The sequence below is a fragment of the Euleptes europaea genome, chromosome 2 (assembly GCF_029931775.1).
Source record: "Euleptes europaea isolate rEulEur1 chromosome 2, rEulEur1.hap1, whole genome shotgun sequence".
NCBI classification, from domain to species: Eukaryota; Metazoa; Chordata; class Lepidosauria; order Squamata; family Sphaerodactylidae; genus Euleptes; species Euleptes europaea.
In genome coordinates, this window is record NC_079313.1 from 99,705,966 (window position 1) to 99,727,605 (window position 21,640).

General features: G+C 44.4%; 2 protein-coding genes across 2 annotated transcripts in view; both read right to left on the minus strand.

Annotated features, from left to right (window-relative positions):
- The window catches only part of TRIM33 (tripartite motif containing 33), a 67,735-nt gene extending 57,087 nt beyond the window's left edge, over positions 1–10,648 (minus strand). The window contains exon 1 of the mRNA XM_056844476.1: positions 10,082–10,648. Within this exon, the coding sequence (XP_056700454.1) occupies positions 10,082–10,595 (514 nt within the window). The 5' untranslated portion in view covers positions 10,596–10,648. The remainder of the gene's footprint in view (positions 1–10,081) is intronic.
- Positions 10,649–17,482: 6,834 nt separating this feature from the next.
- The window catches only part of BCAS2 (BCAS2 pre-mRNA processing factor), a 124,978-nt gene continuing 120,820 nt past the window's right edge, over positions 17,483–21,640 (minus strand). The window contains exons 7-8 of the mRNA XM_056867492.1: positions 21,083–21,163; positions 17,483–17,687 (exon numbers count right to left, since the gene is read on the minus strand). Of these exons, the coding sequence (XP_056723470.1) occupies positions 17,561–17,687; positions 21,083–21,163 (208 nt within the window). The 3' untranslated portion in view covers positions 17,483–17,560. The remainder of the gene's footprint in view (positions 17,688–21,082; positions 21,164–21,640) is intronic.

Sequence of the window (21,640 nt, forward strand, 5' to 3'; positions counted from 1 at the left end):
GTGAAGGTGCATTTGTATAGCTCTATCTAAACCAGTGGTTCCCAAACTTTTCGGGCCACCGCCCCTTTGGTTCCACAAACTCAACCCCAGTGCCCTCCTACCCAATAAAAAGCATTATTCAAAATACGGGTTTGCATGACTCACTAAAGAAGATAATAACAGTAAAATTTCAAAACAGCAACAATTAATTGAACATCTATTCAAAATCAAAACTTTTTAGCTGAAATTTATTCGACAAAACTGATGAACTTGATCCAGTGGTACCAGCTCTTCAAAGTCTAGGAAAAAATTCTGACAAGTTTCCACTAAATTTGCCAGCATGGTGCAATAGCTTGATCCATTGTAAATTAGTGAACAACACAGTTGAAGGGGCCTACCTCTAGTGCCCCCCTAGGTAATCCCACCGCCCCCCAGGCAGTGGTACTGCCCACTTTGGAAACCACTGGTCTAAACTGAGATTAGACCAAAAAATTAAACTATAAGCACTTTTCATGTTTTCAGCTATAAAAGCTGTAACAAGGTAACATTCACAATACATTCACAATACATCTGAGAATTCACAATACATCTGAGAATTATGAGCTAAGCAAATTCATATCCTGAAACAGGTAATTTCATATTTCTACATCACTACCAATTATTATTGTAGACATAGCCTCATTTGGGACAAGCCTCACTACTAGGGCTGCACAATTTCCCCACCAGCAAATTTCAGGTTCGGGTTTATTGGTCCCAATTTTTTTTTGGGGGGGGGGAATACCAAATAAGCCAATACCCACACTAGTAAATGGGTATTTCAGCTTTTTTCAGGTTTCCCGAAAAAAATGGGTCTATTATAGTCTATGGGCATTTTTTTATGCTGGGGGGGGCATTTTTTGAGGCAGAGTCACCAAATTTGCAGGGTAACTACAAGGGACTCTCCTTAGACGGTCACAGAAGTTTGGTAAAGTTCAGGTCAACAGGTCCAATTGTATTCCCCATCCTCCATAGGAAACTATTGGAAAGTTTACAACAGTTTCCTATGGAGGATGCAGCAACCCCTTCTGGGGCCCATAAAATTGGACCCCCGACCCAAGCTTCACCAAACTTCAGTGTCTGTCTAAGGAGAGACCCTTGCAGTTACCCTGCAAATTTGGTAACTCTACCTCAAAAAATCCCCATAGACTTTAATGGCTGCATTCACATCTGAGATTCCATAGAAAAACTAACTTTCCCATGATTGCTTTTAATGGGCCCGTGCAAAGCAAAAGGTAGATCTGCCCCGCCCCCGTAGCTTTGCACAGGCCCATAACAAGCAATCATGGGAAAGTAAGTTTTCCCATGGAATCTGTTTTAAAATAAAACAGGTAGACATGGCCTCCGGATTGGGAGACCATGTCAACATTTTTTTTTAAGGCACATAACAGGTAATCTGAGCAAAGCCGAGTACCTAATTAGCAATTCGGGAATCGGCTATCCGGCTTTGCTCAGATTTGATGTTTAGCCAAAATTAAACCTAAAAAAGCCAAAATAGCTTTTTCGGGTTTATTTGCAGCTCGGCATATCAATATACACAGCCCTACTCACTACTATTGCTTAAATTCTAGCATCAAAATTGGACATGAGGAGCCAGCCTCAACAAACTCTGATTCCTGCAAGCAGAACCATTCAGTGGCTCCCAGCCTTTTTGGTATGGTCACCCACAAGTCCAAACTTACTTAGTATGGTGGCCCATCCAGGGCTGGCTCAAAGTTTTTTGATGCCCTAGACAAACTATGACCGTGGCACACATCTAATTCAGCACACCATTTTCTACAGTGGCTAACAGATGTTTCTGAGAAACAAGGATCGCACAAAGGGCTCAGCTTTCCCCACAAGGGGCATACTGACATACCCAGCCTTTGCATATGGAGATTACATTCCAGCCTTTGACCACTGTCTCCTTCTCCATTACTCCCTGTAATCCCAAATACTAAGAAACTCACTCTAGTAATCAACAGGACACATTTTGTTTGATCAACATGTACCTGCAGTGAAGAAAAAAATCACAACTAATGTATGACATGGAAGATACTGTTAGATTCAAGTCCAGCAGTAGCTTAGACCAACAAGATTTCCAGGGTATAAGCTTAAATATGAAAGAGAGCAATGTAAAGCACAGAGGTGGCCATTAGGGAGGGATGGCCCGCAACTAACTTTCAGAGGCCTGGCGACCCAATTTTGGGTCCGAACTCACAGATCAGGAAACAGTGCTTTACATCATATATACACACTGCACTTTGACCTGGATAGCCCAAGCAAGCCCAATCAGATCACAGAAGCTAAGCAGGGTTGGCCCTGGTCAGCATTTGGATGGGAAACCACCAAGCAATACTAGGCTCACTACACAGATGCAGGCAATGGCAAACCACCTCTGAACATCTCTTGTCTTGAAATCCCTAAGGGGTCGCCATAAATCAGGTACAATTTAAGGGGGGAACACTGCAGAACACTTTACATTACTCTTGAAATAATTAACAAACTTACTAGAATCAAATTTTCTTCCAGCGCAACTGAACTGTTCAAGACAAACTGCATAATCTGTTCATAAAATATACTACATCTTTCCTCAAGTCTTGCATGTGTGTGTTAAGTGCCATCAAGTCGCCTCCGACTCATGGCGACCCTATGAATCAATGTCCTCCAAAATGTCCCATCTTTGACAGCCTTGCTCAGATCAAGTCTTACATTCCCCTATATCAGGTTTTTCCAACACTCAGTTGTCTTGAACAATTATCAGATTATACCTAATCAGTAACACCAAGATCTGTTTGCATTTTAGACTTAATCAGGCCCAGCTCCCTAACAAGGAACTGGACTAGGTGTTTCAAATCCACAAAGAATACAAGGGAAAATCTGCAATAAATTCTGCATAAGGGTGAGTCTAAGCAGACATGTTATTCCCCAAAGTGTCACAGCAGGGCAGCTGCATTATTGTCCATCCACAAGTAGGCAATTACCTCTACCCCACTAGTAGGAAACTTTTTCCTTCAAGTCAAGAATTGGCAAGTTTGTTACTAGAAAATACAAGTCATTAGTGATCTGCCAGGCTGATTATTATAAGAGCATTCCAATACCTGACTTTATCAGAACCCTAATTATAGAAAAAAGACAACCTCGTACTCATCCTTTCCAGTGCTTACATTTAGCTTCCACATCACAGCAGGCCAACTGCAAAGAGCTACAAATACTACTATGAGAAGGTTGGCACCTTTTTTCCAGATAGACGGCATATAAAATTTAAAAATAGCAGCCTCTTCCATTTCTGCTCTTATGCTCTCCATGTCAGGAAAAGCATCAAACGTTGAGTTTCTGCCCATTACACAGCTCTTGGGACATGAGCCCTTTGCCAGGTAGGATAAAAAAGTGGCTACCTGACACTCCATACCAGTTCTATATTTCAGTATAGACAAATTGTTGGTCTGCACTGAGGGCCCTTTCCTGTGACTTGCTTCCCTTAATGGGTATCAGAGGATGCAACATATCAAGCACCTGCATTGCAACTGGCTCAAGTCCATAATAGCATATTTTTCTGGCTACTATGCCCAAATGGAATTAATTTACAGTGAATTCCAAACACACTGGTTGGAACCTCTAAAAATCTCAGCTTTCTGGTGCACATGGTTACAATTTGCTAACATAATAATCATATCAAAAATTTTAACACACACTAAACATGCTCTTATCAGTTGTTATCAGCATAATTTGTGGCTTACTCTGCCAGCCATTAAGTTCCCAGTTCAAATCTTGTCACTGCCATGAACTCGCTAGACGACCTCAAACAACTCTCTCTCTCTGCTCCCATCTACAATAGGAGGATAAGTCTGACCAACCTTACAGGGTTATTGTAAGGATAACCCCTACAGTTTTCCAACACTTGGGAAATGCTTAGAGCAATATAACAAGTCCTTATCCAAACATTCAATGTTTTATATTTTTAATACTAATTATGATCATAACAGTGATCATAATGTTTAATATCTAATATATGGTACACATATAAATTACATTAGTATCCATTTCAGCTTAACAAAGAACTTGGATCAACCTGAATGACTAGATTACTCAGCAAGTAGGGACCACTTTACTTGATGCCAATGTTTTCTTAAAAAATAAGTACAAGTAGGCTCAAAATCTAGGCCAAAGTAATGAGAATATGGCTTATGAGCAGGCTGCATGAAAAGTATCTCACATGAAATTTTTTATTCATGACAAACACTAGGAAAACACATGACAGTTCCACATGGATCATCATTTCATGCAATATACTAAACACACGAAAGAGACAACCAACTGCAGTTTCCAAGCACACATAAAGCAGCCTAAAAAGCAAATGTGATCTCTCTTCGTGATTATCTACAGGGCTACTTCCAAGTCATTGGTGATGAAGAGGCCTCATCAAGTGGCATCCTCACCAACTGAACTAAAGACAAATGACAACAGAATGAACCCTCTTTGAGACCCACCTGCTTTATGAAGGGAAAATAACAACTAGGCAAAGTCAGGAATCTTGTCACACACACCCCAGCATTCAGCTCCCTCCCTTTCGCCTGCAGCACCTCAACTAAGACAGAGAGGAGAAAGGCTTCATGGGGGAAATGTCAACCATTCTTGTCACTGTTCATCCAAACTTGGATCAAAACCCAATAGCAGCCACATGCTAGTCATGCTGCATACCTATTCTTTCTAGTATCAGAGGAGCATGCCTATTATTTTGGGTGCTGTGGAACACAGGCAGGATGGTGCTGCTGCACTCGTCTTGTTCGTGGCTTCCTAGGGGCACCTGGTTGGCCACTGTGTGAACAGACTGCTGGACTTGATGGGCCTTGGTCTGATCCAGCAGGGCCTTTCTTATGTTCTTAGGATGCTGAGTTCATCCTTCCAGGCTCTTGCTCCCCTCCTCCCTTCCTTGTGCATTTCCTTCTCAACTAGAGACGGAGCTGTCTGTTAGGACTTGCGCCCTTGCATAGCCTGAGCAATCTGTGGGTTGGAGCAAGTGGGCTGGAGTCATTACCTAAAGGAATCCCTCTCCTCCAAAGATTGACACTTTGGTTTCTAAACGAGAGCTTTATACCACTAAGCATCTAATAAAACTGAAAGCAACTTGCAGAAAAGGGAATTGTTTTTTTCCGTTTCAGTCACCTTTATTGGCATGATAAGAAAAGGGAACTATAGTAAAGGTGGCTAGAGAAAGCAAACAAAACATAGTGCTAGCTAGGGTTAACTTCCACTCTGCTGAACATCACCCCCACCCCCACCCCCGCCCGTGCTGCCGCATCTGAGTGATGGGTCAGCCTCTATCCATTTTTGAGGCTCATTCCCCTGAGGTTCCAAGACTCAACTAGACTGACAAAGAATAGTCCAAGCCGGGGTAGATAAACAGTAGACAAAGCGCACATGGTTACGCAACCATATATCATGGATTACAGACTAGGAATCACCCCATGAGTTCGGGTAGATAAAGAGTAGACAAAGCGCACATGGTTACACAACCATATATCATGGATTACAGACTAGGAATCACCCCATGTTTGGTCAATGACAACTGAAGTGCTTACTCTCCAGTTCCCATCACAAACCAATGCTAATTTCTCCACGCCTACTATCCCTCTGCATATCACACCTAATCCAATCATGCCTGCTAATGTAGTTTACTTGCTTTTGACATTTACATTGCCATTGTTTGTCTAATTCACTCTTCTCTACTGAAGGATAGATGGAATCGCATTCTAGCTGTATCTGAAGAAGTGTGAAAGCTCATAACCTGCCAGAAATTTTGTTAGTCTTTTAAGGTGCTACTGGACTCTTGCTCTTTTCTACTGCTAGTGGTAATTATATCCGTGGAACATGACCTGCAGTGTTCCTCACAGATCAGTCCTTTCACCAATGATCTTTAACATCTATGTACATTCTTTGGTGGACATCAACTGGAGCCAGGGGGCTGGATGTCACTAATATGTAGATGACTCTCAACTATACATCTCTTTAAGCCACCAGAAGTGGCATTCTTGGTGCTAAGCAATGCCTGGAAGCAGTAGTCAAGTGAGAAAAAGTTGAAAATGAATCCAAGAAAGATGAAGGTGAAAGAGAAAGGCCAATTGCTTGGGGTTCCCACCAATACAAACTGATGGCACAACAGCCCGGGAATAATACTGGATCCAAAACTGGTCTTATAAAAGCAAGCCGAGGAAGTGACTAGGAACACTTTCTATACCGAGTGCAACAACTGTCCACTTATCTTAATCATGCTGACCTTACTATGCTGATCCATGCCGCTGTAACTTTGATGTTAGATTAATGCAATATGTAATGTGAGGAGCTGCCCTTGCATACTGTTTGGAAGCTGCAGCTAGTACAGAATGCTGCTGCTAGATTATTGACCAGTTTAATTGGAATGATCATACTACACCTGTGCTTCATCATTTTCAATGGTTACTTATTTGTTGCCGATTATAATTCAAGGTGATGATTGTTACCCTTAAATACCTTAATGGCTTGGGGGCCGCATTATATAGTGGATTGCTCTTCCCCATATGATCTCATGTGCCAACTAAGGTATTCAGGCACTTTCAGAGGTCCTATATATTCAGGAGATCTACTTCTCTACAGCCCAGGCATGTTTATTTTCAGCGGCTGCACTCACAGAACAGTCTGCTGGATATGACATAGAAAGTTCCCATTTTCACTCTTCCATACAAGGTGCAAAGTGGAATTATTCTGAAAAGCCTTCAGAGGAAGAAATTAATGATTTACTCTGACAGATGGCGGAGATATTTGTTGAGGATCTGCAGTTTTGAGGTGATACACTTTTAATAATAAGTATTTCAAGTTTGTTTTAACTGTATATGTTTATATTGTATAAGCCATCTTGGACACAGTGGGAAATAATGATATAACTTTTAAAAAATAAAACAATTCAGCAATAATTTTCCTAGTTACAGATCAGATGCTTTCTAGCTCCACACCCCCATTTTGGTGTTGGGGCAATTTGTCTCAAATAGGATCCATCAAAGGAAAGGTGACAGCAAGCAGATACTTTACAGCCCCTGGCGAGGTTTTCCCAAGTCATGCATCACACTAAAAATGCCACATCTTCCCCGTAGCACAGCTGGGGCTATGATTCCCCTTCCAGCAAATAAAACTTGTACATTAGCATCAAAGCAACCCCCATTCATAACAACTTTAACATCCACAACTTGTGAAGCAAAGAATTGCTGTGCTAAGTTTCTGCATTACTTAGATCACTGGATGAAACACAAACTATAGGTCTAGGGCAGTCTGGTCACCATCACCCAAAATGTACCCACTGCATTTTCCCCATCCTTCCAACCTTCAGCTGGTAATAAACAATCTTGCTTTCATTTCTAAGCTCCAATTGCTTGCTCTAGAGTGAATCTGTGGAAAATAACAAAGCCAGGAGCAGTAGCCAAAAAAGCCAATCCATTCAAGCATCTCCCAAGAACAAACTGCACTGAAGTAGAAGTGGCTGGGAATTCTACAGAAGAAAGTAGGCAAGCTAGGAGACTGACCTATAGCCAGTGTGGTGTAGTGGTTAATGGCGGTGGACTCTGATCTGAAGAATCAGGTAGGGCTGTCGATTTGGTTTGTCCCGAACCGAAAAACAGCCGAATTTCCCCTGATTCCGCAGTTTTTAGTTCGGATGGAACCGAACTCAAAAAAGGCGGGAAAACGGGGAGCCGAATTCAGCAAGTTCAGGGTGTTCGGTGAATAAATTCGACAAATTCAGGGTTCGGCGCAGCAGCATAACCTTCAGTTAGTAAGCAGCATTCTCCTGCGGCCAATCGGTGGCCAAGCTGGGTCTTCTTCCCCACCCTTAATGTGCATCTCTGACAATGGAGGTTTGTAATTAGCAGAGCTTGCCACCCACGCCCAAAGCTCCCAGCCACGACAAACAGCTGAGCTGCGGGGAGCAAGGGCGGGGCAGGTGCGAAGAAGATGGAACAGAAGACATCCACAGTAAGACCCATTTTGGGGCTTTTCTCTATAATTTTTATCCTCTGTGTGTGTGGGGAGGGAGCAGTTTCTGTGGGTGGGGGAGAAGCCAAAAGGGGCTTTTGCCTGTTCTGCGGGGGGGGGGGGGTTGCCCCCTGATGGAACAGAAGACATCCACAGTAAGACCCATTTTGGGGCTTTTCTCTATAATTTTTCTCCTGTGTGTGTGTGGGGGGGAAGCAGAGTCTGTGTGTGTGTGGGGAGGGAGCAGTTTCTGTGGGTGGGGGGAAGCCAAAGGGGGCTTTTGCCTGTTTTGCGGGGGGGTGCCCCGAGGGGGGGCTTCAGTTGTGTGTCCTCAGGTTTTCCCTCATTCATAAGATCGGTTAGGTCTATTTTGATGCTTGCTCAAAACTGGTTTTCAAATTGTGACTTAAAGAATGCATTTGCTGGTCCTGAGTCCGATGCAAAAGGGGAAATTCCACCCCCTCCTGCTCCTTATGCATAGCTAGCTGCCTCTGTCCCTTTCCATGGTTTGCAAACTCCCAGGTGTCAGGTATTGCTTTGCATGGTTGCAAACGTGTTGCTTTGCATGGTTTGCATGGTTGCAAACATGTTGCTTTGCATGGTTTGCAAATTTCTTCGCACCTATCCCACCCTTGCTCCCCGCAGCTCAGCTGTTTGTCAGGACTGGAAGCTTTGGGCCTGGGCGGCAAGCTTTGGTAATTGCAAACCCCCATTGTCCGAGATGCACATTAAGGAGTGGGGACCCCTTTCGGGGCCCATATCTCAGCCCCCCCTGACCCAATCTTTACAAAACTTGGGTGTTCTTGCAAGAAGGGTCCCCTCAGGCTACGCTGGAAGTTTGGGACCTCTACCCCCAAAAATGCCTCCCCCGAACTGCAGAAAGGCGCAATTGTGCTTTTAATGGCTTTATTCGACCGAATTTTTCCCCGAACTCCGGATCTCATGCCGAATTGCACGGACCCGAAGCAGGGGAGTTCGGACTTCGGCGTTTCCTGAATAAAAACGGGCCGAATTTTGCTGAATCTGAATTTTACCGAATTTTTTTTCCAACAGCCCTAGAATCAGGTTTGATTCCCCATTCCTCTACATGAACAGCGGACGCTAGTCTGGTGAACTGGATTTGTTTCCCCACTCCTACACATGAAGCCAGCTGGGTGACCTTGGGCTAGTCACACTCTCTCCGCTCCACCTACCTCACAGGGTGTCTGTTGTGGGGAGGGAAAGGGAAGGTGATTGTAAGCCAGTTTAATTCTTCCTTAAGTGGAAGAGAAATTCGGCATATAAAAACCAACTTTTCTTCTTTTTCCATAGCTGTGCTAGAGTTGCAGCAGTTATATGTGTTAGGAAATTAGTTCATCTTTGAAGACTACATTAGACATATATATATATATATATATATATATATATATATATATATATATATATATATATATATATATATTATTTTTTCCACTCATGGCAGGCAAGAGAACTGACAAACATTGCTAGATGCCCATACAATTTATATTGAGCATGTCAGTAAACATCCACATCTCTCACCCCAATTTTTCTAAGATACTACTTCTACAACTGGCTACTCATGCAAAACAGCCTTCATACAGCATGCTCTTAAGTCGCTTCTTTAACACAGAGCTTGAAACCAGTCATGTTTGTTCTCAACAAAGCATGATATGAGATGAATGATTTCCTATGCACTGAGTAACCTAGTCAACTCAAGGTGATCCAAGATGTATGAAATTTCCAACACCGGGCACTGATGCCCAAAGCCACAGTCTCTGGGTTGCATGCCTAGCAGCACAGCACATTCTACACAGATTGCCCAAGATAACATCCTCTCCGAAGCTGTGCAAGCACCTTGGCGATGCACCACGTCCAGCCCTGCGCACCAACCTTCTACGATGCATCTTCACTGTCGCTCCTCCAAGCGGGCCAAGCCCAGCGCCACTCACCTCTGTGCCAACGACACTTAGTAACCTGCCTGTCTCCCTCCGCGCCCCTTGCTCAGGTCCACTCCTCGCCCCCCCCTCTGCGAGAGCCCCGGCCTCCGCACCCACCGCCCAGGCCCCGAGGCTTCCCACTCACTCACCCTGCTGAATGTCCCCGTTGGCGCCGCCGGGCACGGGCACGTTCAGCTGGCGTTCCGGCTCCGGCAAGCAGCGGCGGCAAAAGGAGTGCAGGCACGGCAGCAGCTTGGGCTCGGCCTCCCGGCTCTGCAGGCTCTGCGCGCACACTGCGCAGGTGTCCAGGAGCGACAGCGGGCCCGGCGCGGCGCTGGACAGAGCAGGGGGCGCGGGGCTGGGGCCCAGAGGCGCCGGCACGGAGCCCGAGCCGCCGCCGCTCACCACCACCGGCGCCGCGGCCTCCGCCTCCCCGGGGCCCTTGTCCGCAGCCAGGACCACGGCGGCAGGGCTCTCCCTCTCGTCGGGAGGGGCGGGGGCCGGAGGGGGCGGGGACGCCACTGTCGCCGCGGAGGTGACAACAGCAGCCGCTGCCGCGGCGGCGAGCTCTGGGCCCCCTCCGGACGGCGCGGCCTCCGCGGCCCCCTCCCCGCCGCCACCGCCACCGCCGCCTCCTCCTCCTCCTCCTTTGTTTTCCGCCATATTTCCTCCTTTGAACCCGACTCCCCGCTTGGCTTACGTAGAGGTCCGCGCATGCGTCCCCACGCACGGCATCAGCCTGCGCGCGCGCCGCCGACACACATCTGGCGCGAGGGGAGAGGGAAGCGAGGGAGGGGGGCGGGGCCAGGCCTGCGCGCGCTTCGGAGTTAAAAAAAGAGCAGGGGCGGGGGAGTCGAGGGGGACAAAAAGGGACGAAGCGCGGTGCGGGACCGTGTGGCCGTGAAAGGTCGCGCACGGTCTGTAGGGGGCGCGCACGTAGGCATCAGGTTCGGAGGGGGAGCTGCGCAGGCGCAGAAGCCGGACGGCGTCCGAAGCGTGTGAGGCGAAGTCGAATCAACCTCAGAGGGCTGTTGTTAAGGGTAACATGGAAGAGGACACTCTTGTTAAGCCGCTTTGGGTCCCTCTTGTGGAGAAAAGGAGGTATAAATTGAAGTCAATAAAATAAACGTGTTGGGGGGTGTGGAGAAGTTGCCCCTTTAAACAATGAAACGTAGAAGATGAACGCTGCAGTGCGGGAAAACAGAAGAACAGGAACTTTTAAAGAAAAATACTTGAAAATGGCCTGAAATATGGAGCATTAACTGAGTTAGAGAGGGGGGTAACTTCATTCAACTTAACTTCTGTGAGGGGTGGGGAGAAAAGCAGAATATTTTTAAAATGCCATACACTGAGTAGACATGTTTCCAACAAGCTTGAGGAAATCCTCTGTCTCTTTATTAAAGCCTTAATAGCATGTTATTTACCAGATGATGCGATTTACCTCTATACCAGGGGTGTCAAACGTAAGGCCTGCGGGCCAGATCCGGCCCCTCGAGAGCTCTTATCCGGATCGCAAGGCAGCCGCCGCCTCCCAGTCCCGATCTGGGCTGGAAAAGCCCGGCCTGACCAAGTGGCATTGATGTCATATCCAGCCCTCGTAACAAATGAGTTCAACACTTCTGCTCTATACCATGAACATTTTCAGCTGCCTATTTCTACACATCAAGCTTCTGTTAAAGGACAGGATATTTTTCTCCAGGCTTGATGGCAACCTTACATTTTAGGTGAGATGGGGGTTTGGAATTCTTTTCATTATCACAGATATTATCCAATGAATGCCTTTAACAGTACTGTAGTATTTACAGCAGTCTCAGGGGTACTAGAGATACTAGTGGGGGGGGGTTCTTGCTGTATGACCTTGGGCCAGTCACACACACTCAGCCCTGACCTTGGTTAGTATCTGGATGGAAGACCTCCAAGGAATACCAGGATTATGATGCGGAGGCAGGCAATGGCAAATCATCTCTGAACATCTCTTCCCTTGAAAGCCCTATGGGATCGCCACAAATGTGACTTGACATCCCCCCCCAAAAAATGTGTTCAGTCTGTATGCAGAATATATCATAAATAAAACTGGATTAGATTAAGTGAAAATTGGATGGAAGGAACATTAACAATTTGAGATATGCAGATGATACCACATTACTGGTAGAAAATTGTGGACTTGAAACTACTACTGCTGAAGGTTAAAACAGAAAGTGCCAAAGTAGGATTACAGCTGAACATCAAGAAGACAAAAGTAATGACTACTGGGGAATTACACAAATTTTAGGTTGATGATTAAGACATTTAAGATTTTCAAGATTTTTTGTTCTTTGGTTCCATCATCAACCAAAAGGGGAACTCCAACCAAGAAATCAGAAGGAGATTGAGACTGGGAAGGGCAGCCATAACGGAGCTAGAAAAGATTCTTTAGTGTAAGGATGTGTCACTGGCGACCAAGATCAAGTTAATTCATGCCATAGTATTCTCCTTCACTATGTATGCGTGTGAAAGCTGGACAATGAAGAAAGCTGACAGGAAAAAAGTTGATTCTTTGAAATGATGGAGGAGTTTTATGAATTCTGTGGACCACCAAAAAGGCAAATCAGTGGGTTCTAGATCAAATCAAGCCTGAACTGTCCCTAGAAGCTAAAATGACTAAACTGAGGCTATTTTACTTTGGTCACATTATGAGAAGACAAGACTCACTGGAAAATACAGTAATGCTAGGAAAAGTGGAGGACCTAACATGAGATGGATTGAGACTATAAAGAAAGCCACGTGGCCCTCAGTCTGCAAGACCCAAGCAAGTTGGTTAATGATAGGACATTTTCCCGGTAATTTATTCATAGGGTCGCCATAGGTCAGAAGCAACTTGACAGCAAATAACATATACAAGGCATTCACCAAAGGCATCCACTGTTCCACATTTATAACCTTCAATACAGATCACACTGCATGTAATGGCAGGACTCCACCCCCTTCTCCAGCTGGTAAAAGGTAAAGGAAGTCCCCTGTGCAAGCACCGGGTCATTCCTGACCCATGGGATGACATCACATCCCGACGTTTACTAGGCAGACTTTGTTTATTGGGTGGTTTGCCAGTTCCTTCCCCAGTGATCTACACTTAACCCCCAGCAACCTGGGTACTCATTTTACCTCAGAAGGATGGAAGGCTGAGTCAACCTTGAGCCGGCTACCTAAAACTGACTCCCATCAGGACTGAACTCAGGTCGTGAGCAGAGCGTTTGACTGCAGTACACCACTCTGTGCCATGGGGCTCTTGCTTTCCAGCTGAGACCCCCTCAAAAAAGGTTTCCTTTTTTTTTCTTTTGGACTTTTTAAATTATTTTTTTTAATAGGCACTCCCTTTTGGAGCTTTAACTCCCAGAGGATCTGAAACTTGGGGAGTCTTAGAAAGGCACCTGGGCTCATCCACGACATTGGAGAGTCCCAGGGAAGAGGAAAGCTGTTATTGGAATTAAAACGGATTAAGTGCAATCTCCCCCAGTTCCATGGGGTATCTTTCTCAAGAACAAAAGACTTTCCAACACTCAGAATTTTACCCAATGTCCTCACACACCCTGGAGGTGTCTGCCCAGTCCAAGGTCAGCAACTCAATCAAGGAAAGCACTTCAGTCATTAAATTGCCCTCCACCCTTAATCCCATTAGTCAGTGTTGCCTTTCTCTGGGCCTTTGCACCCATGCAGATCTAGCTCACAATAGCCTAATCAAGGTTTCCCCCCAACATTTTCCCAGTTTTCCCCACCAAAGTACGCCAGCAGTTAACTTTAAACCTGCAAGATTCAAACTTATCTTGACCCAGTCCTAAATCAGGACGGCCAAACACCCACCGGAACCTTCTGTCCATAAAAGGACCCTAAGTTCCAGGAAACTGTTCCTCAGAGATCTCTAGTCCAGATTTTTGCTGGTCAGAACTCTGGTTTCCCTTTGAGAACCCCTGCTGCATCCTACAGGCCTTGCTTTGCCAGCTCCTCACTCTGGTCCTTGGACCTCCACTGTATCAATCGCTGGACCTCTTCGGACTTCAAGACCTCTGATTTAAAGCTGTATGACCCTCCCTGAAACGTCTCAGTTTCCTCCCTCCAATAAGGGGCAATCCTTCGCTAATGTGTGTGTGTGTGCTTACGGGAATCAGTTCTCAGATACTTAGTGTAGGTTCTTTATTGTATATAAAATAATTTACAAATTAAAGATATTTGTATGTGTTTACAATCCTGCCCTTTCTTAGTAATTTTATTTTGAGGCATCATTACTCTGATCCACTCTGGTATATATGGAAAACAAGATCTTGCATTATCCATTTCTGGAACCCCTAATTCCCTCGCTCTTGAGTTCATTTGGGGTAAGTGTACTTTGATAGTAACCTACTTTGTAGGTTAAAGTAGGGTAACCTACTTTGGTAGGTTCTACAGAAATATTAACTTGATACAGAGATTTTCTATTCTAGTAAGTATGTTTTAACTCCCCTGCCAGGGTAGAGATGAGAAAAAATGAGCATAGAAAGTGGTGGGGGGCAGCAAACACATAAGAATTTGATGGGGGGAATGAAGGCATACTGGGTTGGTTGATAAGCTTAGGAACAACTCAAGATAGGAATTTTTTTCCTCACCTTGTTAAAGAAGTTTGCAGCCATGGAAAACTTTCTTTAAAATTGCTGCTAAAAAGGGTAGCAAGCAGCACCAACTAGGAATAGCATTGTCTGTTTGCTCTGCCTTTCCTGCACCCCTAATGGCTGCAGTGTAGAACTGCACTAAAACTTAAAAACCTGAAATTATTCTAGATCTACCAGGCCCTCAACCTGCCTTAGACCCCAGGAATTTTGAACCCACAGTCCCCCCTCCCCCATCAGCAGCCCTGGGCAAACCACTCCTCGATTTCCTACCCTCCATGGACAGAAGGCATATAGAGTTTCCTCACATTCCTCTACACTGCTGCAGCTCTTTCTGATTCCTGGGCTTGCAGAATCTTTGCAGAGGAACAGCTGTAAGAGCAGGTGGGCTCTAGTGAGGCAAAAGAATGGGATGAAATTAGTCCGTCCCTTCTGCAGAGCTGCCCTTATGGAAGAGCAATTTCAGCTGCTTGTTCTTCCTAACTCCAGCACCCTCCTACCAATCCACACAGGTCCCACAACCCTGGGACTAATCAGAAAGGCCAAAAAGAGCTATGATAGTATGAGAGTAGGAGACTGTCCACTTTGTACAAAAAGTACAGTGTTAATCCAAATAGCATTACCTAAGGAGGGATAGCACTAAAGCCAGATTACAAGAAGAGTTGTGCTACAACACAACTGGCCATCCTACTTGGCTCAGTGATTACCAAAATAAGACTGACCTCTCTGGCATCTGAGCCCACTATTGATGGAGGCGGATAGGCTTTCTACTAATCCTAGGGGAAATTTTACGTTGCCAATTTGCCAATGCTGTATGAAAATCAGTCTCAGGCAGTACCAAAAGTACTCTGACTATTCAGTTTGTGTTCAAGACAACTCAATTCAAGGCCCAGAGTAAGTTTATTACACAGGCTTTTTAAAATTGAGCATACACACGATTTTAATTTGCAATATTTTAATATGGGATTCTTATTTTCAACGTAGAACAGATACCTACAAACAGAACCTAGATTAATGCAAAGTAACACAACTGGGGCAAAACAAATATCAGTAGTGCTCAAAATGTATAAGGCAGAATAATGCTGGCTCCTAGGTAACTCACACAGACTCTCAGGTTCCAAATTATTAAATTTCACCCGCATGCCTTTGGGAAATTGAAACCTATTAGTGAACAATCCTTAATATTTGACAACTTAATTTTGCATGACATGGGACATGCACAGACTTCTACAACATACTGTTCTGCTTAAAGAAGAAAGTGTGGTTGGAAGCTTGGACAGCGGAAGCATTAGCCTTAAGAGGGCTAAATCCAGATCTCCAGTTGACGCAGACAGTGCAGATGGAGAATTAAAATTCCTCAAGCCCTTAAGAAAGCTCTGCAAAAGGAACTGTGAAAAGATGGCTTGTCACTGATTAGGCGATAAGCTGCTCATGTGGCTAAGTGGATTTTAATGGATGAAATAGACAGGTCACCACCTTTTACATGTAACAGAGCAGAAAGGATCCTGTGAACAAGGACAAGCACGCCAAGCATTCCAGTGCATCTCCGCTTCTAGCTTCTTCTCACTTCGTCTGATCATTAGACGGAACCTCCCCACACCACCCAACACCTCTCCACTTCTAGGTCTTCTACAATTCTGCTCCTGTTTAGTGTTTTCCAATACTTAGAACTGATACCTTTGTGACCTTTTAGTCCCTTTTCAAGCTCCACTTCTGTAGCAAAGGATTGCCTAAACCTACTCAGTTACTTAAATATAGAGTAAGAAAGAGGGGGCTGGACAGGTGATTGAAGTGTGTTATGACTGGATGGTAGCTGTACCCTACTGGTTTGCAGGAAGTGTTCAGTAGAGGGAGGAGTTGAGTGAGTGGAGAGTGGGGGCTGTGAGAGAAATATCTGTTCTTTCTGCAAGTTATTAGCCTAAGTGGCAAGTGAAAAAATAAGCCTTTGTGGCTAGGTCTACTTAAGGAATGTTGGAGAAAGAACTATACCCATCTGTAACAGTTACGCTATTATACTTCTAAATAAACTCTATAAGAGAAAACAACCGTTTTATTTCGAGTAAAGGATCCCCTTTTACGTCAGAGCCACCCCCCACATGCTGACTGTTCTGTCATTCTACCAAATGTAACTATGCCATCCAGTTCTTTGGGTCCAAGTAAGAATTCAAAGGTGAAAGCCTTTTGATGGCAGCAAAATTAAGAAGGAAACACTAAGGAAGGCAAGGAAGCAGCATAGAACACATCACTTCAGAACACTAGAGGGGTGCCTTTACAGGTGTTACATATAAGGGGTCTCAAAAAAGAGCAAAACTATATCCATCAACTCCCAATAAAACAAACTGTGCTTACAGTTGCTTGTCAGGAAGGCATGAAGCAACTATCATGTGCAAAGGATCATGAAAATAGGCTCTTAAGGTTTGTAAATATCCTGGATTTCGGAACCCAAAGCAAAGACTCTTCATTCAGTTAGAATTTATGAACTCACCAAATTATTTTCAGCCAACTCTTATTTCATGCAGCTACCCAGACACCCACAATAAATATTTGCTCAAGTGATTTGTGTATCAATTATGTTCATCATCTTGACTAAAATCTATTACTGAATCTTCCCTTTTTAAACCTGATTTGATGTGAGCCTTGTAACACGTCAAAGCTTGCATTCTCTTCCATCAACTAAGCTGGCAGTAGATACAATGTCATCACTAGTTTAATTAGTAATAATGCTTTTTTGTTCTTACCAGAAGTTGCAAAATGTTTATTTTCAGATATCTTTTAAAAATCCAACAATTAAATAAGGCTGTTCCAAAAAACAACTTGTTTATGCCAGAAGGTGGAGGAAATGAGTCGTTTTAACTCTTCCAGGAAATAATTCTGTATTCGGATTTGTAAAGGCCAAGGAACAGCTAACACATAAGATTCAACCTATTGCTAGAGACACAGAAATGAATATCTAAACCATGTGTTTATTACAAGCAAGTTTTCTGTGCTGGCAACAGAAGGCCAAGAAACGTCTCAGAAGTCCTGTTGAATATTTTCTTTGTTTGCTTCTCCATGTTGTTGTTTAATTTGAGAGATTTCATTTTCCAGCTGCACAATGGTTCGTTCAATCTCATAATTTTTACTGACCAGAGACACCCATCTGAAAAGAAAACAAAATCATGGTTTAAACAACTATTTAAGATTCCTTAGTGCTTAAATATCAAGGAAACACAAACGAAAAGGAGGATCCAGCTGGTGCTATACAACACCACAAGCTCAGTAAAGCTATGTGGATATATATGCTTCTGTGACTGTGTCTTAATTTCTTCCCAAAATTAGCCTTCTGTGTGCCTCTCTTTATCACCCTGCACTTTCCCCATCTAAACACATTTTCACATGTCTCAATTTGCCTACCCTCTATCCATATGTGTGCGTGGTGTGTGTGCGTGTGCACGCACCACTGTTTCTCAACATGTTATTTCTTCAAGGTAACTAGTGGTTACAATTGAAGCTTGGGACAAGACATACATTGAGACTAGAATACTGTAATGCACTGCACACTGGTCTCCTTTCAAAGTCCAGTAGGGTACAGAATGCCACAGCTCAACTATTACTGGGAGCCACACAGAGCATGCACATTACTCCTATTCTGCAGACTCCATTGGTTGCCCATTTGTTACCATGCTCAGTTTACTGGATATCATATCTAAAGCCCTTCATGGCCTTGGACCTTCCTATCTGCAAGACCATCTCTCCCCCTATGCTCCACCATGACATCTTCACTCATCTGAGGAGGGCTTTCTGCAGGTGCAAATGGGCAAAATCAACAACTGCCCATGTTATGGTATCCTAATAGGCCCTAGGCTACCCTAGGACACCCTAGCTCAGTACTGGAGCTAGTGTGCAAAGGATGGAACAGTGCTGTGTAGCCAGAGACTAAAGGGGTCTCCTGGCATCCATCTTGTTTGGGCCAACGCTGCAGAGAGCTGACTGGACTAAGTCAAGACTTGTTTTACCATACTTTCCCCCAAGACACCAGAGGTGCAGGGCAAACAAAGAGACAATGGACAAGCATTTAGCATTTCTATAGTTTTCCTGCAGTAGATAGCAAGCATCCTGCCAGATCTCATCAGCTCTATTCAGAAGAACTCCTAATCCTATCCTGCGGCCAGCCAAGCCCTCTCTGACTCACCTTCTCAGATCCCACCTTAATTTCCAATTTCGTAACTCAATGCTTGGGGACTTAATTCTCAAGTATCCAGACATCATTTCTGATGACCTTACATCCTGGCTCTATTCACTGCACCCTCTTAATCCAATCTCAAGCAACCATGCCTTTGTCACTGGCAATGACCAGACATTTGCAGACACTGCCAGGCATAGCCTCCAGCTACATTTAGAGGTATAAATATAGCCCAATTGCCCACAGTTCTACCTTTTTCCTGGATCCAAAGTGTGAGCCCGATACTTGTGTGTTATCGTTTTCCTTGCCAGTAGTGCTGGTCGCTACTTGCTTTCTCGCAGCTGCCTCTACCTGTGACCTCGCTCTTCAGGAAGGTATCTATAACCCCCCTGGGACCCTTTTATCCTTGTGACCACCCCCTCAAACCTTTGCTTTCATAGCTCTGTATGTGTTGGGAATTATGTATGAGCAACTAATTTGACTATTAATAAAATCCTTAAAATTCATAAAACGTTTTGTTATTGGGACTCTTTCCACTGGTTTGCTCATCTGGTATATAAATTGGTTTAAAGATCCCCACGCCACCCTCTTGCAAAAGCTCTATCAGTCTCCAGCTAATTTCCCCCAATAAAAGGAGACCCCGGTGCTTGGCGTAACACCCATACATGTGCTTTCTCTGTTGTGGCCCCCACCTTAAGGAATGGCCTGCCCAAGGATGTCAGGAAGGCTCCCACTCTCCTGGCTTTCCACAAACTATGTAAAACTGAATTATTTAAGGGGGCTTTTCTGCATAGGTAATAGGGTAGCAATGTACAAAATGGTTCACAAACTTACTTGGATAAATTATTAGGGACTGTGGTCTATACTGCTGTATATAGTTTACTGTAAGTAGGATCCTACTATGTAATTTTTATACTGCTTAATGTGTCATGTTAATACTTATGCTATGCTTCAGCTCTATTTTAAAATTTCTGGTTGGCTTGACTTCTATAATCCCAATGCATTATTTATTGTCTCAGTTTGTTGAGTATTGACTCACTCTGTGTAATCCGCTTTGAGTCCCTTTGAGAAAGGTGGACTGCAGAGTGGTATCTCCCTCTCTCTCCCCACCCTCTCCCTCCCTCTGTTGAAACCCTTTGCATTAGAAAACAGCGTGCAAATCAGACTAATTTTGTACCTGAAGTGGTTATGACACCTGTATTAGGACTTGACCTCCAGGAAGCCACTCAGTCAACTAGAATGCCAAAGGCTGAGTTACTTGAAGCCAGCAGTCAATGAGCATGGTTTCTAGCTAGTGTTCTGAAGTAATCTAAAAGCAAGGTAACTGGAGGACAAGTGGCTGTACAAGCTCCCACGCCTCAAGTAAAAGCAGGAAGGCAACTTGGTCCCCTTCTTCTGAGGGGGACACCCTCCACCCCCATTCCTAGAAAATGGTCTGTGTTCATGTTATCTGAATACACATTATAGGGGCTCACCCATCTGTCCTTACAAATCACTTTTGACTGCCTGTAGTACCCTTGTGGATTCTAGATCCCAAGAAAAACTATGCTGTGCAACACTGAACTAACTCTGCCTGATCAGTACAGTGAAGAAGAGGAAGACAAAGAGTTGGTTTTTATATGCCGATTTTCTTTACCACTTAAGGGACACTCAAACCGGCTTACAATTACCTTCCCTTCCCCTCCTCACAACAGACACCCTATGAGGTAGGTGGGGCTGAGAGAGCTCTAACAGAGCTGTAACTTGCCCAAGGTCACCCAGCCGGCTTCGTGTGTAGGAGTGGAGAAACAAATCCAGTTCACCAGATTAGCCCCCGCGACTCATGTGGAGGAGTGGGGAATCAATCCCGGTTCTCCAGATCAGACTCCACCACTTGTGTACAAAACATAAGAGTTAAAAACACTTTATTCAAGAACTCTAGTCACTCCTGACAGCTCAAATAAGAATTTCTACATTAGATCTCTATGATTTTTCAGTCTGCATCAGTGCCTTCACCAAGGGATAACCTGACATGTAGTATAACTCAATCTGTGTGGTGTAGTGGTTATGAGCAGTGGTTTGGAGCGGTAATGTCTGATTTGGAGAACCGGGTTTGATTCCCCACTCCTCCACACGAAGCCAGCTGGGTGACCTTTGGCAAGTCACTCTCTCAGCCTCATTCACCTCACAGGGTGTCTGTTGTGGGGAGGGGAAGGGAAGGTGATTGTAAGCCAGTCGGCATATAAAAATCAACTGTTCTTCTTCTTATATCTTTTCTGCAATAATATTAGCTTTTTGGTTCTTGTAGCTTTTATTTCTACAAATAAAAAAGTGTTGATGAATACATAGTTCAAGGACAGTGCAGATGCAGGAAAGAAGTACTAGATACTTACGTAGATTCCATCTCCCTAAGTTTAGCACCAGCGGTGAGTTGCATATTCTTCCGCTGCCAGTTGAGGTCCTGAATATGTTTTCTGAAAGAAAGGGAGGGCATACTGAATCACTTAAGTCATTTTCTCTGCTACTACCTGGAACACGGTCCAGTGGAATGAACAGGATCCTATACAACCACAAGCTTAAGCCTAAAGTAGAAGCCTGACAACCATTTTTGATCAATCAGCAGTTTCTGTTTTAGAACAAACCTTACTTTGCCATTATATATCTGAACCTGCAAACAAAAGGTCTGTGCCTCCCCTTCAAACTAGGATGGCAAAACATAGAAAGGGGAAGGAGGAATAACTAAAGGGCTCAGTCATACAGGACCAGACTATGGTTTGATGGCACCCCTGAACCATCCCCAAATGGCACATCACGCACACACACACACACGGAAAGGCAGGATGAAACTCATTACATGGACTCCAGGATTTGTTCTGGGCCTTTTAAAAACATTATTTCTACAGTGAGCAATGCTAGCTTGCTTCATATTCCAGGCTGATGTTTTCACTATA